Raw genomic sequence first — 15,833 nt, 5'->3', positions numbered from 1 at the left:
AGACCCCATTGCGGGGCCCCGTGCCCGCTCTGACAGGAGGGCCGAGGGCCGGCTGCCGCCCTGCCCACGGCCTGCCCGCCATCGCCCGCCATCGCTGCCACCGGGCCCGCCACCACGGGCCCCGCCCCCTGCCCAGTTGGCCCCGCCGCGTTGGCACCCGCCCTCCCTCGCTTGACCCCGCCCCGCCCCGCCCCGCCAATCAGCTGCGCCCACGCCGCCACGGCCCCGCAGAGAGGCGGCCCCGCAGAGAGGCAGCCCCGCAGAGAGGCGGCCGGCAGCCGCCTGATCCAGAAGCCATGGCTCGGCGGGCCGCTGCCGCCCCTTTGCCGCTCCGCAGAGCAGTCTGGCTCATTCCGCCCGTCCTCGCGGGGCCTCAGCGCCCAGCGAGAGGCCCCTGGGAGGGCAAATTGGTCGGGCAGCTCCCGGGGCAGGAGGCGAGGGGCCTCGCTTTCAGGGCCCCTTTGCTGCGGTGCATGCTGGGAATTGTAGTTCAGTGGCCGCAGGGCCCGCCGAGTATGAGCGGGGCGGGGGGAGGAGGGAGACTACAACTCCCGGGGAGCGGAGGGGCCGCCCGCGCCGCCGCTCCCCCGGGCCGGCGGTAGTTGCGGCTGGCGGCCAGCGCAGGGGTTCGGGGTGCGAGCGGCTTCCACCGCGCCGCGGCCTGAGGAGCCGCCCGGCAGGGCGCCGGTAGCCTTCCCCTGCCGCCGGCGGGGCGCGGCCCTTCCCGGGGGTCCCGCCATGGATCTCTTCGGGGACCTGCGGCGCATGAACAAGCGGCAGGTAGCGGCCGCGGCTTGCCGGTGCCGGCCGGGCGCCGGGGGTCCGGTCGGGATGCGGAGGCCGGAGGTTCCGGGGCTGGGTCGGGCCGGGGCCCGCGGTGCGCTGGGCCTGCCGGGCTCCTGAGGGAGAGCTGGGCGCTCCGCCCTGCTGCGGGGGGAGCCGGCTGGGCCGTCAGCGGCGTTTGTGCTCCCCGGGAGCGGGAGCGGGAGTGGGAGTGCGGGGCCGGGCGGCAGCCACGGGAGGGGCGGGTGGGCCGCGGTGCCGGGGCTGGCAGCCCTCGGGTTGCAAGCTGAGAAACCGGATTTACATTCCTGTCAGCGACCAGTGTCATCCTGGGGGTGCAGCATGTGGAAGCAAATGGGTGTTCTTGAGCTCCTGCAGTGGAAAATGGGTGTCCTTGGCTTATCTTCACTGTGCGACTATGCACGTAGCTGGTTGGAAGGGCGAATGTAACACTGGTGACAAGCCTTCTGATTTCCGAGGTCTGAAAGTTCCCTTTTTTTTTTTTCCTATTATCTATCAGTAACTTTAAAAAAAAAAACAAACCCAAGCTTCAGAGCAGATTTTGAAGCTTGACCAATGCTAAGTTAAGTGGGCCATATACCTCAAAATCCCAGCATATATATTTTCCAGCTAGAATGATGGCTTGGAAATTTCTGGTGCCATATTTACATCAGGGAGCCACATGGTAAATGGAGATGGGCAGGGTCATTTTCCATCAGAGCATCTTCATATGTTACCAAGAAAAAAAAAAAAGGAGGTAGCATGAAGAAAACATATCCACTGCTGTAATGGCTGGCGAAGCAGTAGAATTTTGGGGCAGAAAGTTAGTCAAATCGATAAAAGACTTTCCACATGAGAAATTTCTGCCTGGCAATAGCAGGAAATGATCCTTTGTCATCTCTCTTCTAGTCCCACAGCTTCTCTGTTTAAACAAAAATAACTCTTTAAAGTACAAAGTCTGCTATTACTGATCTTATAGTATTTCTTACGTGTTTTAATACTTATGAGCTCAGGTAAGAGTCAGGGACATGTAGTCAAAATAGATTTGATCATTTGCCTTGTAGCTTCCTATATTTTAGAAGTCTTTAGTAGTGAGTTCACTAGCTTCTAGCACTAACAAATGGGAGTATTGCACAGGCGTAATAAGCCAGGATTGGTGCACACAATGGATTAAAACTTTGTGCTGCAGGATGGTTTGTATGGTTGGGTTGCCAACAGCAATCTGTTCCATGAAGCTTCTGTTGGAGAATGGTTTTAGCATAGAAGTCCGCGTGCCTGGATTGTGATTCAGTGTTGCATACGGGTTGAAATTCTATGTTATGCTTCTAAATACAACACAGTAACTTTTAAAAACAATGTTCTTGTTTCATATAGCTGTATTACCAAGTCTTAAATTTTGCTATGATAGTGTCTTCTGCCCTTATGATATGGAAAGGGCTGATCGTCATTACCGGAAGTGAAAGCCCTATTGTTGTGGTGCTCAGGTAAGTCAATGTGAAGGCTTTTTTGTTCAAGTCCAAAGATTGTTTTGTCCTTTATCTCCTCCCCTTCCCCCTTGGATAGATTTGGAGTTTGAAATCTCACCTGCTTTAAAGAAGTATTCAGATGCTTATTTTCTTCTGACTCTGTTTTTGGACACTTAGCAAAGGCTGCTTTTGTAATTGCAGTCTGGTTTTCACTGAAGTTTGTAGAAGCGGTAGATATGTGGCATTTAAAGAGCCAGTCCTGCAGGCCCCTAAGTGCTGATCAAGTACATGAAGTTAAAACACGTGTTCATGGAAGATTCAGCCTTACAGAAATTGAATGTGTGTCAGCAAGGAATGTATGCGGTAAATAACAGTGTTTTAATGGAGATTGTCTGACTGTGTTATTAGCTACGGGATCTGGAATCCTACCTTAAAGGTTGTTACCAAAAGATACTATGGCTGGCTCTGAAAAAAGGCACAGATTTTCTGATCATTAATAGTAATCACTGATGTAAGCATAACTCTTGCTCATGTTAATTAAACCCTTTCTATGTGTAGAAGTACTGTCTGTCGTACCGTGAAACATTTTTTGGCTTTTCACTAATGGATTGGTTTTCTTAACCAGAATGGCTCGTTTTGTTCCTTCCTCATAGCTACAATGCTGTTACTTTTCTGTACAGCTTCTTTCTTTCTTTCACTGAGACAGTAAGAAAGTTTTCTATAGCCTGGCTCAGCTTGGGACGTACAGAGGTTTGGGTTGTGTTAAATGCCTGTGTAGTGTTATTGAATGGGTGAAGCTACAGATTTGAGTTAAAATCATGAGTTTATCTGTAAGAATTAAATATTCTTTGTTTTCATGGTTCTTCTTTCGTTTACCATAATGCTAATAAACTCACTCTTTCTTTTTGTTTTGTAGTGGAAGCATGGAACCAGCTTTTCACAGGGGAGACCTGTTGTTCTTAACAAATTTCCATGATGACCCAATCAGAGCTGGTGAAATAGTTGTTTTCAAAGTTGAAGGCAGAGACATTCCAATAGTTCACAGAGTAATCAAAATACATGAAAAGTAATGCAACTTGGCATTTTCCTTGTTTCTAAATATAGTTTCCTTCACCGTGACTTTCACTTACGTTTTAATTTGGTAGTATTTTATGAAAAAGGCAAGTGAGGATATGCTGTAAGATAAATGTGATCCGCTTTTGTCCCCAGTTCTGTGGCGCGCTTCTTGAGACCCTGACTCCTGTCCCTCAGCAAAGTTGCTCAGGTTCGAAGTAGGTAAACCTGTGCCATAGAGGAGTCCGGTAACACAAGCTATACACGTTATTTTTGCCAGCGGTAGCAATATGTAGGAGCAGAGTCCACTTCTGTACTGGCTGTTGCAGAATTGGGATTTTGATTATGAGAAATAGCTACTTCTAAAAGCAAATCTCTGAAAGAAGGTGAAGATTCAGAATCAGAACTGTAAATGAAGTCTGACAAGTATGTGATCTTTGCTAACTGAAGTTTTCCAGAAAAGAGATTTGACTCAGAATGAAGGAAGAGATTCTTACTCTTTTTGTGTCTGTTAGTCACAATGCCAACAACAATTCATGCTGAAAAGCAACAGGTGGATTACTTGTTTTTACCTTTATTGCATATCCCTGGCATGATGAACAGTTTCTTCTCAGACAAACAGAGGCAGTTCTGTTTCTAATTCTACACAGCAAAAAGCTAACCTGGAGGTGGCAAATATTGACATATTTGCTCCTCAGGAGGTCCTGGCCATGAACTGAAGGTGTTTATCTTTTGAGTAATATCTGTTCTTCAACGCATTTTTGAAACAAATATGTATATCCAAGAATTACCTCTTCTTTTTTTTTAATACCTAATTTGCCTTCATAAAAATTTCTTGTTTCTTGATATCGTTACTTGCAATTAGCAGCTTCTTGAGCATAATCATTTTGAAGACTGTAAACTTAACTTCATTTAAATGGGAGTGTTGAACTGAAGTCTTGCATGCATTGTGTGCAATACGCCTAATGCTTGAAAGGGAGCGAAACGGGAGGTTTTCTAACAGCAGTGGTTAAATTATATCATGTTCAAAACGTAGCGTAGGATACTTTGTTCATTTGAAACAGTAGGGAAAGGTTATGATTTGGGTGTGTTCAGGGTTTTAAACCTCTATTCCTACAAAAAAGGACTGAGCCTCAGTGGCCAGGAGAGCTCAGGGCGTCAGCTCCAGCTCTGAGGGAGCAGCCTGGCTCTTCCGAGCTCTGCAGGCGTTCATCCGTGGGGGGGAGCGTGCCACCTACTGCAGCGTTTCTGTCGCTTGGATTTCTCCATGCGATCCCCTAAAAGCCCCACGTGATGTTTTGTCCACATGGTGTTATTTAAAGACTGGTTAAGTGGGGTTTTTTTATTTGCCACATTAATAAATATCAAACGTAAGGGAGGTTTTGCCTGGAACTCACTGTATTGTTTAACAATTAATGAGTGATCCAAAACTGTATTGTAGCGTTAGTGACAAAATACTGAATTTGATGCAGATTTGCAGCAACTTTAGAGGCTCTTCAATATTTATTTCCATCAAAAGGAGGACAAAGCTTTATTTTGACATAAATATGATTACTAAGAGTTAAACAATGTATAGAATTTAGAAGAAAATTGCCTAAAGCATTATATTATTATACTACTTTCTTTCCTAAGGGAAGATTTTTTTTTTTTAGGGTCTACCTCATCTGAAACTTGCGATTCAAATTCAATTAAATTAATTCTCTAATGTGTGATGACTTCACAGGATCTTATTCCACAATTTGTTAAAAAAAAAAAAAAAACCAACCAACCAAAAACCAACCAACCAACCAACCAAAACACAAAAAAATCACAACAGAAATAACACCACCACCACCACCCCTTAGTAGGGTATTATTCAGTATTTCAGAGTTAAACTTTCTGTTCTGTTGAAAATGCTGGGGGTCAGTTGTTTGGGTTTTTTTTTCCCAGATAGGCACATGCTGCTTTTGTTGAAGAAGTTTAGTGCCTGCTCTGGATGGACAATGTCCCTTGCATGTTCATGTGTAACTGGTTACATCAATTGACAGTCTGGGAGTGTTCTAAAAACACATTTCTTGTTAAAATCTATTGACTCTGTCAGTAAAGTCTGTAATCTTAATGATTTAATGGTGTTTGCTAAATAAGCAGGACAAGCAGGACTGGAAGTAAACATTGTTATCTAATCTTGGAGCACTTTTCGTCTTCATTGTGCTTTGTAGATGTTAATTGAGGTTTTTAAATTAAGTGGTATTTAGTTTATCACCTCATTGCCTTCTAGAGAAAATGGGAACATCAAATTTCTGACTAAAGGTGATAATAATGAAGTTGATGATAGAGGCTTGTACAAAGAAGGTCAGAACTGGTTAGAGAAGAAAGATGTTGTTGGAAGAGCAAGAGGGTAAGTAATGCAAAATGTCTATGTTTTTTGTAACTAAAATAGAAAATTTAGAATTTAAATCAGTACTGCTGTTGGTACAAACTAGATCTGGTATGGGTTTTTTTAAAATTTCTTAAATAAAATAGTAATTCAAAAAACTACTTTACCTGGAAAAGTTGCTTTCTGTAGTCCTCTCACTGATGCAGAGAGTGGAAATTAATTTTTTGAAAAAATGGCACTTCTAACAAATAATTCACCAGTAAATACAAAATTAACTAATTTACCCTTGTAATTGCTAGAAATTACTAAGAAATTATTTCCACATTCCATGGGAATTTTACACAAGGTTTGAGCTTTTGACTTTGTTCCCTTCCCCAGTTAAGATGAAAAAGATTTTTCTCAAATAACTGGATTAAATTTTTATCTAAAGAAAAAAACCCAAACATTTTCTTTCTCATTCAGATACGCATTAGTGACAGGCATAAATGATTCTTTTACACTGTTCTTGTTTGGAATGCTTTTGCTTAGAGCCTGTGGCAAAGTTTTGTTTGGGCTCTGAGAGTCTTAGCGATGGCATGAGATGCCTGATGTGAGTTCTGTTGTGTCCAGTAGGCCAAGATTAACGTCATAGGCCAATCCCAGTGGAAAGTAGGACTTCCTGTATCACGTTACATACTTGAGTGTTTTCTTGCCTAATTAAGAGTTCCGTAAGTTGTCATGGGGTTAACTTGCATAACAGTATAAAATACTTTTTTGCAAGAATATTTATTTGCTTGATTTTTTTAGATTCTGTCCCTGCCTTCAAGTTAAGTAAAAAGAAGCAGAGCAAGTGCCCCTCTAAACCCTTCATGCTAGGTTAAAAGCTAATTTTAGATATTTTCCATATTAGTTTGAAACCCTTTCTGTGTTAGATTATATGGCTTTTATAGCTTCAGAACAAGAGACCCTGAAAAGCTGATTCACCTGTGTTGTAGGATGTTAGGCTTTTGTGGTACCCCTCATTGTGGTGATGTTTACTTGCCATTTCTGGGATCCATGTGTATTTTTAATGCTATGAATAATATGCAGCAAGATGAAGCATGGGAGGAGAGGGAAATCTGAGAGATCTTGCTCCCAAATTTTCATTAAGTACATACTCTCTTTAAAGCTCGTGCTGTCTGTCTGATTTTTTTTTTTTCTCTGAAATCCATTATCTAAAATATTCAAGACTGAGTAACATTCAAACATTTCCATGTAGTATTTGAGGGTTAATTTTACATTCATCTGTTTTGTCAACTACAGATTTTTGCCTTATGTTGGTATGGTAACTATAATAATGAATGACTATCCAAAATTTAAGGTATGTATACAGACATTTTGCATACTTGAATCTAAAACTATAAAATAGCAAGTAAAGGTAGTAAGAATCTTGCATATAAGCATACATGTTAATAAATTTGTTTCTGTGGTTTGGTACCTAATGTAAAATGAGCTGTGTTTTCTTGCTTATTTTAGCTTGTCTGTTATCCAGTAGAACTTAGTATTTGTAATTATTTGAAAACATTTAATTTATAGGAATGTCGTAAGTTAAGTGTATGCAGTTGTGATGCCTATTTATAATTAATATGATCACTTTAAATATTCCTGTAATTCTCTAGGAACACAACTGTATAATTGTGTACTCATCTAGAAGGTGTAATGTTGGAGAGGGCACGCTTTGAACAATGTAATTTCAGGGCTTCTGTGAAGAGAAATTATAATTAGTCTTTATTCTCTGTTTTCTTTTGCAGTATGCTCTTCTGGCAGTAATGGGAGCATATGTACTTCTGAAACGTGAATCCTGAAAAAAAAAAAAAGGTCACTTTTCCAAGAACAAAGTACAAAGTTAAATATACAGGGTAAAAAACCTAATATATTTCAGATGTTTTAATTTCTGTATACAAAACTGTGCAAGCTTTTGTCTAAATAAACTGTACAACTAATGAGTAAAGCTTTTGGCTGTTGGTTAATTATGTAATGGCATATTTACTGTCTTAAATAGATGCTGCTTTCAGTTAGCCTTTTTCTTGTTTGGAAGACGCTGACTGTCATGTTCTAAAGCAGCTTATGGCACTCCTTGACATGCTGTGTTATTTTTCTTAAGTGGTACTGCATCTGAACCCACTTTCTCCCTCCTGTTTCTTTCTTTTGCTTGATTATTTTTAATCTCTGTCAGCACACTCTCTTTTCACGACCATACAAATTGTTTTTATCAGTACTTGTAAGGACACAGCATCTGTGTTGGAACAGGTAGTGAGTTGTTAGAGTTTAGCCAGACTTACGCCTAAAGAAAGTTGTCTAGATATGGCTGACAAAAATAGACAAGAAAGGGTCTTTCATTCTGATTAAGAACTGAGAAATGGAAACCAGGAGCTTTTTCCCTGAATTTGAAACTTCCTCCTTTGTGGTGTGGGGACAAAAAACCCTTATGGCCTGATTTTTAGAGGCATGATTTTTGGGGACTGTGTATGTTTCTAGAATTCAGGCTGTTTAACCGTTCTGCCTTTATGCTCCCAGCTATAAAACAAACCTAACAAAAAGATTTTAAGGGGCTTTATTAACACTTGTAAATTACTGAATGAATAGGACAGTAGTGTACTTAAGTAATATTACCAATAGGGGTAAGATATAACTCATATTCCAGTTTTAGAATGCATTGTTCTGTTCTATCATACGATACCTGAATAGGGTTAAACATAAAATGGATTTTTCATTTTAAAACTGACCTGATAACTGTCTTATATGAAATTCTGGACTTTTCTCTTCTTGGCTTCAAATGTCAATGTTGTACCTTCAACAAAGCAGAACTTGTTTTCCTCACTTGCTTTGTTTTTGTATCTTTGATAAGGAACAGCATGATGCTTTTTTCCTATGGAGTTTTGTTTCTTCTGTAATCCCTTACCTCTACAGAAATATACTATTATACAATAATGGTACCTCTTCTGTTGTAACTGCTAGTGCTGAAAGGCAAACAACTGCTGAATTTTTCCAAGTAAGATTACTTCTTTTGTGTCCTACTAAGCAGTTTTCATGACAAACTGTATTATAAACATGACTTATTTTGTGTCAAATGGTGTAGAAATAAAATTGAGTGTAATAAATGGCATGTCAGAATAATTTAGGTATCCTTAATGCAGTCTTCCCAGAACTGTACTATCACAGTTAAGAAAACATAATGTAATTTTTGGAGACAGTGTATGCATAGTAGGATTGCCCCCCGGCTCAGTATTGCTGAAATCGGAATTTATTTTTATCCACCTACCCCAATGCAATCACAGCCAGCTGTAACTCTGAGAGTGGGGTTTTGGACGTAACCTAAGTGACAAATTCGACACATTATTATGGGAGTTTATTCTTGCGTTGGGGAAATGTGGATTAGTAAAGTGATACAAGGATAATATCTAAATATGTGGGTTCGTGCTGAGAAAAAAAGTTTGTATTTCTTGGGTATGATATCCTGTGTCTTGTTTTAACTCTTCTTGATGAATCTTAACCTGCAGAATTGACTTGCACAATGGAGTGAAATATGGTTGTCAGTGTTGCTGTATCTGCTCTTGTAATGAAATGTCGGATGACAGTGCAGGCCCAGTTTATCTTCCTGGTTTTAGTTGGATGCCTTGAGATCTGCGAATCGCATCCACTAAAGTAACTTTGGTCAGCCACGCACAATAACGTGTTCAACCATATAGGTAATCTACTTTCTCTTTTGTAATAAACAATAGCTTTTTTTTCAGCTAGTAGGACCAGATGCTGTAATGATAAATCTTATATAAATATGAAAAGTTCCTGCCTGCATGAGAAGGGTATAATGAAGATGGAGCAGGCTCTTCTCAGTAGTGCTCGGTGACAAGGCAAGAGGCAATTCCATCTGAACATTTAAAAAAAAAAAATTTACTGTGCAGGTGGTTGAACACTAAAACAGGCTAAAAACATGCTGAAAACACTAAAACATGGTACAGCTATTCTTATATAGGATAAAAGACCTTTTTTTTTCCAGATTTAGGAATATCATAATTGTTTCTAAAAAACAATTCTCATAGTATTTCAGTTGATCACTAGCAAGCTTACCTTTTCTGTGAAGAAATGCATTAGTTTGCTAACTGGTGGCTACTTTGTTCAGGCCTGCTGGGTTGACTGCCTGTGAATGCTTAGAGATTCCTCACGACCAACTGGATCGGGTTGCTCTTGATTCTGTTCTTGACTTTCATTCCTGTAATTGTCTGAGCTACTTTAATCCAGCCATTTCCATTTCTGATGATCTGGTTAGATAGTGCTGCTTGCTCATTTCCTTAGAGTAGAAGTCAGGGAGGGATGCAGTGCCAAAAGTTTTGCCCAGAATCTAAATTTCTGATATAAACCCTTTTCTGCTAGATAACAGTACAGAAGCTTTTAGTTCTTAGGCTGATAAGGAATGATAAATGAGCTTCAATGGTGAAATGTGTATCAGGAGAATGTTTTCTTTCTGCTGTGAGAAAATTGCACTGTATGATGCTTGAATGATTTAATGTCTGCTAAATATTGTTAGCGTTTGTAGCGGAGTTTGATGCAGTTTGATGTTTGATATATTTTGTAACTGAATGTTACCAGCTTTTCCTGCTAGTCTTCTTGAGAACAAGCTTGAAGGTGACTTTGCATGTTGCAGCTTAACTTAATCTGTCAGCTCTGAGTGCTGAGATCGGATGATTCTCCTGCTGCAGACAACATGGTCATAATCTCTTTTTGTGTAAGCTCTCACGTTCAGTGGAACCAATGCAACTTGTGGACCCAGGAAGAAGTTAGTCGTTCTCTGCTGGGTTTGTGAGTTGAGCGGGCTCAACAAAGCACACAGGGGGAAGAAAAAAACAAGAGCATGATAGAGGCAAAGGAGGAGGAACAGTGAGCTGTTAGACTTTTTCCAACTCTAACATGTAGCTCTGTGTTTTAAATTTCAGAAGGATGTGAAGGTCCTGGCATGTGTCCAGAGGAGGGCAACAGAGCCGGTGACAGGGCTGGCAGGCACGTCCTGTGAGGAGCGGCTGAGGACTCTGGGTCTGTCTGGTTTGGAGAAGAGGAGGCTGAGGGGCGACCTCATTGCTCCCTGCAGCTTCCCGAGGAGGGGACGTGGAGAGGGAGGTGCTGAGCTCTTCTCCCTGGGATCCAGGGACAGGGCGCCTGGGAGCGGCTCAGAGCTGTGCCAGGGGAGGTTTAGGCTGGATGTTAGGACACATTTCTTTACCGAGAGGGTGGTCAAACCCTGGAACAGGCTTCCTGGAGAGGTGGTCGATGCCCCAAGCCTGTCAGTGTTCAAGAGGCATTTGGACACTGCCCTTAACAACACGCTCTAGCTTCTGGTCAGCCCTGACGTGGTCAGGCAGTTGGACTAGGTAAGCGTTGTAGGTCCCTTCCAGCTGTATTTGATGCATTGAGGTGCTTTCCCTTTTCACAAGTACAACTTCTTTCTTCAGTTGCCTGCTCTGCTTCTAGGCTGTAGCTTCCCTTTGAAGTCAGGACAGATCAAGGATATAATTGGCGGATCTGCTGACTTACGAACTGGAGGCAGCGTGCTCCATTGATCCTTGAAGCTGTGGTAACTGGTTCACCTCAGCTCGCATGCTGCTTAGACATCAATACTCCCTGGGAAGAATGGCTAGCTTGGCTGTTGGTGTGAAATACTGTGCATTGTGTCACTGGAGAAAAGAAAAGAGCAAATGCCTCCATCCTAGCAAGGTCTCTGGATTATTTTTTTTTTATTATTATTTTGAGGAAGGTCAAGATGCTATGCGCACAGGCAGTATGTTTTTAACTGAGCAGTTGGGAGCAGGAGAAGCTCAGGCTTTGATTGAAGCTGCTTTTTCTTTCCGCTGAGCTGCCTTTTCACAGCTTGGCTACAACCTGCCCCTGCGCACCCAGGGCCGTGCAGGCTGCAGCACGTGCAGAAGGGGGCTGTGACCGAGGGCTGGGCACCAGTGCAGACCCTCGTCGTGAGGGCAGGGGCTGGTCCTCATGGCCACGAATGCTGCTGTGCTCGCAGGGAAGGGCTGAGCAGGAGATTGGCGGTGTTCGGTCTCCTCCACTTCTCTCTCCTCAGCACTTTGGCGTTCGACGTCGGGGTGACAAAGTCTGGGGGTGTGTGGGGCAGCCCCAGCACCCTTTGCTGGGTGCCCATCTGGCAGGGCAGCACTGGAGGCGTCCCGAGTCCTGGCTGCCAGACGTGCAGGTTGAGCTGTTGCCTACGTTGGTAGGGATAAAATGAGTACATGGAGTAACTGGAGAGAGGACTCCAGTTTAAGCCTTGTTAGCAAGTCATTTCTCTCTGTGTTTAATCAAGATAGTGAGCAACGGTGAAAAGGACATTTTCCTCTACGTGCGTGGATTTTATCAGTGTGTCTTTGAGCATCTTAGGGGCCAAAAGCAAACAAAACGTAAGCCACCCACATGACAAAAATTCAATATGTTTCTCTGCTACGCAGCTTGGCTTAAATAAGTGTATTCCATCTCTTCTGTCATCGTTTATGCTTTTGTATATAGAACCAACTCTGCTTCTCTAGCATTTGGTGTGCGAATACGCTATCAGCAGAAACTATATATACATATGCTATATATAGTCTGTATCTACATGTAGGTATATGGAAATCTGACATGGCCATGATCACCACCTGAATTTTGAAGCTTTTTGAAATATGAACCTCTGCCTGGATTTGAACGTTACAAATAAAGCAGCTGTGGACAGAGCTTTGTTTCTTTTGCCATCACTTTAGGATATCGGTTTCTAGCGCTGATGACCACATTTGCTAGAACTAAACTAAAAAGCACATTTTGGCAGGTTATAGATGGGGCTGACTAATAAAAAGAAGTGGGTTAAGTTCCTACATATTTGATGCATCGAGGTGCTTTCCCTTTTCACAAATACAACTTCTTTCCTCAGAAAAATCTGACTGTGGGAAGGCCTGGGCATCGGGGTGTGGGGTGCTGGTGCAGCAGCCCTCTGCGAGCCCCCCGGCGTGCAGGGGCTGCATTTCCTCTGCATGCTGGGCTGCGAGTGAGGAGGAGGTGGAGAAGGAGATGAGGCCGCTGGGGCTTTTGTTGTTCTGATGGGCTGAGTGAGCCCAAGGCATGCTCTGTGCACCAGGGCGCTGAAGGTACGGACGTGAGCCGGCAACATGCGCTCGCAGCCCAGAAAGCCTGCTGTGTCCTGGGCTGCATCCCCAGCAGCGTGGCCAGCGGGTCGAGGGAGGGGGTTCTGCCCCTCTGCTCTGCTCTGGCGAGACCCCCCCCTGCAGCCCTGCGCCCAGCTCTGGGGCCCTCAGCGCAACAAAGATGTGGACCTGTTGGGGCGGGTCCAGAGGAGGCCACAAAAATGATCCAAGAGCTGCAACACCCCTTCTATGGAGAAAGGCCGAGAGCTTTGGCATTGTTCAGCCTGGAGAAGGGACAGCTCCAGGGAAACCTTCCTGCAGCCTTTCAATATATAAAGGGGGCTTATAATAAAGATGGAGCGAGACTTTTTACCAAGGCCTGTAGTGATGGGACAAGGGGCAATGGTTTTAAACTGAAAGAGAGTAGGTTTAGATTGGGTATAAGGAAGAAATGTTTTACGACGAGGGTGGTGAGACACAGGCACAGGCTGCCCAGAGAAGCTGTGGATGCCCCATCCCTGGAAGTGTCCAAGGTCAAGTTGGACGGGGCTTTGAGCGACCTGGTCTACTGAAAGATGTCCCTGCCTATGGCAGGGGGGCTGGACCAGATGATCTTTGAAGGTCCCTTCCAACCCAAACCGTTCTGTGAGTCTATGGCTCTATGAAGACGACATCTCCCTGCCTGGAGGTGCCTGCAGTTTGCATCCCTGTCGCTCTGTGCTCCCTGGGACCACGAGCACAGCAGTCCCGCTTGAAGCATTTTGTCTTCTCCAGGAAGGCTCAGCTGGGACTGCCTCTGTCCAGCCAGCCACAGTTCCCGAGAATTCAGAAACATAAATGCTTCCTATTTGAGTTCTCAAAATACTGAGCCCCTCCACCACAAAAATCACAAAAGCAAAAAATGTGATGGCTAATGCAGCACACTGCCATACACTAAATGTGCAATAAGCAATCGCTTCAGTTAAGCTCCAACTGTCTAGGTCTAGGACTTCCTAAAATGCAGCACAAACAGTATCAAATATCTTAAACTGTGTCTTATTAAATAAATGTTTATTATTTCATAGTGTTCAGCCTCTGCAAAGTTGTGGAGCTCTTTTCTGAAAAATGTCTTCAGTTCTTCAGGGAACTGTTACTGCAGAGAGTCAATTTCAGGGTATTTGCAGAACACACAGGTTTGAAGTGCTGGAGATTCAGTCAATTCAGCATCTCCAACATTTACAAAGTATTCCTTAGCGATCGTGCCCTGTTATTACATTGGTGATAGGCTTAAACCATTGTTTGTTCTGTACATATATTATAGATGTCTCTAACGTCAGGATCACTACAAAGAAAATGATGAAAGGCACACCATTTTTCTTTTACCCTTTTTTATTTCTGTAAAGCCTGCCTTGCTGATAGAACAGTCATAGTTGTCTAAAATGTAAAGGAAGCAAATTAAAGAGCATTATTGTGGTAGTAGCATTTAAAACCCATTAATGTTTTCCTGCCATGGAGTGCAACAACGGTTCACTTTGCCTTGGGATATATGAAAATTAGAAAGGTATTTTAAAATGGAGAGAGCTGTTTCTTGATGTTCAAACACAAATTTATGTTATTGGTTTTCTTCTTAAGAAAGACAGGGGGTCTCAAATGAATGAGTCAGTCACAGCTGATGACATGCATTTATTGAACCTGGATCCTCTTCTGTTGGGGGGGGTGTCCAATATATTATTTCTGTATATTATCAAATTATTATTTTTCTGAAAAGGTTAATAAAGATAAGAACTAGAATAAATCTGTATTAATTTTTATCCTTATGAGCAAGTAAATAAACACTAATAATGCACAAATGTATTCAAAGAGCAGCTGGGCTGAGGAGGAGGTGACAAGGCTGAGGAGAAAGAATCATAGAATCACAGAACCATCAAATCATTTAGGTTGGAAAAGACCTTTAAGATCATCCAGTCCAACCATTAACCTAACAGGATGGGCCTTTGGGCTCATCCTGCCGTCCCTGCCTGTTCAGACCTGGCTGCCCAGCACCCAAATAACCTGATGAGCACATTCACCAGCCTACGTGTGGGCCAGTCCATGGGAGCCCTGACAGCCTCTTCCGTGCCCGTTCGCACCTTTGTGCCCCCAGCTCCCCGGCTGCCGGGTGGGACCCCTCCCGTGCAGCGCAGCCCAGCCACGTCCTTAGCAGAGGTTTTTCTACGTCAGCCTCTTCATCCAAGAGTGTTGCTGACAGAGGTGCCCGAGACCTCACATCCGTCTGCTTTATTTGCTCTTTGTTCCCAGGGAAGGCACGGGATATGTGATGATGCTTCTCGTGCCCTCTCCCCTGCCCGGTGCGTGCCACGTTCACAGCTGTACTGCGAGCGAGGCTGGGCTGGGGGTCCCGCGCGCGGGGGTTTGCAGGTGGCGTCTCTCTGCTCTATTCGGGCTGGGGGTTGTTGCAGTTGCTGTTTTACCTGGTTTCTCACCGCTACGCTGGTGGGGCGCTCAGCCAATTTATTGAAGAGATTCAGTTAGTTTATTTACTTAGTGTATCTGCCTAATTCCCATAAGGCCAGGAGCAAGCAGCATTGCTCAGGCACACCCCCCACTGTGATTAAGGCATCCTCATCTCAGCAGCACAGCTGAGGGTGCTCAGCGCTGTGCACGGGACCGAGTGCGTGCACACTGCAGCCACAGTTGCCCTCCCTCCTGCGAGCAGCGGGCAAGGTCTGCGGTAACTAATGACAACCGCAGCAGTGTCCTGGTCCACGCCTGGGCCAATGCCCCTGCCTCTCCCCAATGTCGGCACACTCCGTGCCCACCAGCCCCAGGCTCTCCATCGCGGTTCGGGTACAACCGCTCCAGCATCACCTTTTCTTCAGCCCACTGCACACGTGCTCTGCCACTGCAGGGTGTGGAAGAGCGGGTCGGTTTACCCCAACCCCCTGGGCTCTGATGGATTTTGTTTGCAAAACCGATTGCTGGTCATTCTGACAGAGGATGAGGAAGGTCCTAAGAATATCCTGATAGGCCTTTCGGTCCCAAAAGCCACGCAAGCATTTCACC

The 15,833-nt window shown here is 44.1% G+C and overlaps 1 protein-coding gene across 6 annotated transcripts; it reads left to right on the top strand.

Moving 5' to 3' along the window:
- The first annotated feature begins 714 nt into the window (after nucleotides 1-714).
- On the top strand, nucleotides 715-8,808 carry SEC11C (SEC11 homolog C, signal peptidase complex subunit). 6 transcript variants are annotated; one of them, XM_075726326.1, is made up of 6 exons: nucleotides 715-780; nucleotides 2,158-2,267; nucleotides 3,166-3,315; nucleotides 5,560-5,679; nucleotides 6,940-6,997; nucleotides 7,428-8,799. In XM_075726326.1, the coding sequence occupies exons 1-6, from the start codon at nucleotides 739-741 to the stop codon at nucleotides 7,479-7,481; spliced, it is 534 nt and encodes a 177-aa protein (XP_075582441.1). In that variant the 5' UTR covers nucleotides 715-738; the 3' UTR covers nucleotides 7,482-8,799. The 6 variants fall into 6 exon arrangements, with proteins under 6 accessions (XP_075582441.1, XP_075582446.1, XP_075582445.1 ...); XM_075726327.1 differs by lacking the exon at nucleotides 715-780 and adding an exon at nucleotides 1,055-1,262; XM_075726331.1 differs by lacking the exon at nucleotides 3,166-3,315 and having other exon boundaries at nucleotides 7,428-8,808.
- The last annotated feature ends 7,025 nt before the right edge of the window (nucleotides 8,809-15,833 follow it).

This window comes from Pelecanus crispus, chromosome Z, assembly GCF_030463565.1.
Source record: "Pelecanus crispus isolate bPelCri1 chromosome Z, bPelCri1.pri, whole genome shotgun sequence".
NCBI lineage: Eukaryota > Metazoa > Chordata > Aves > Pelecaniformes > Pelecanidae > Pelecanus > Pelecanus crispus.
Note: the sequence above shows the minus strand (reverse complement) of the source record. Positions and strands in the feature narration are given on the sequence as shown.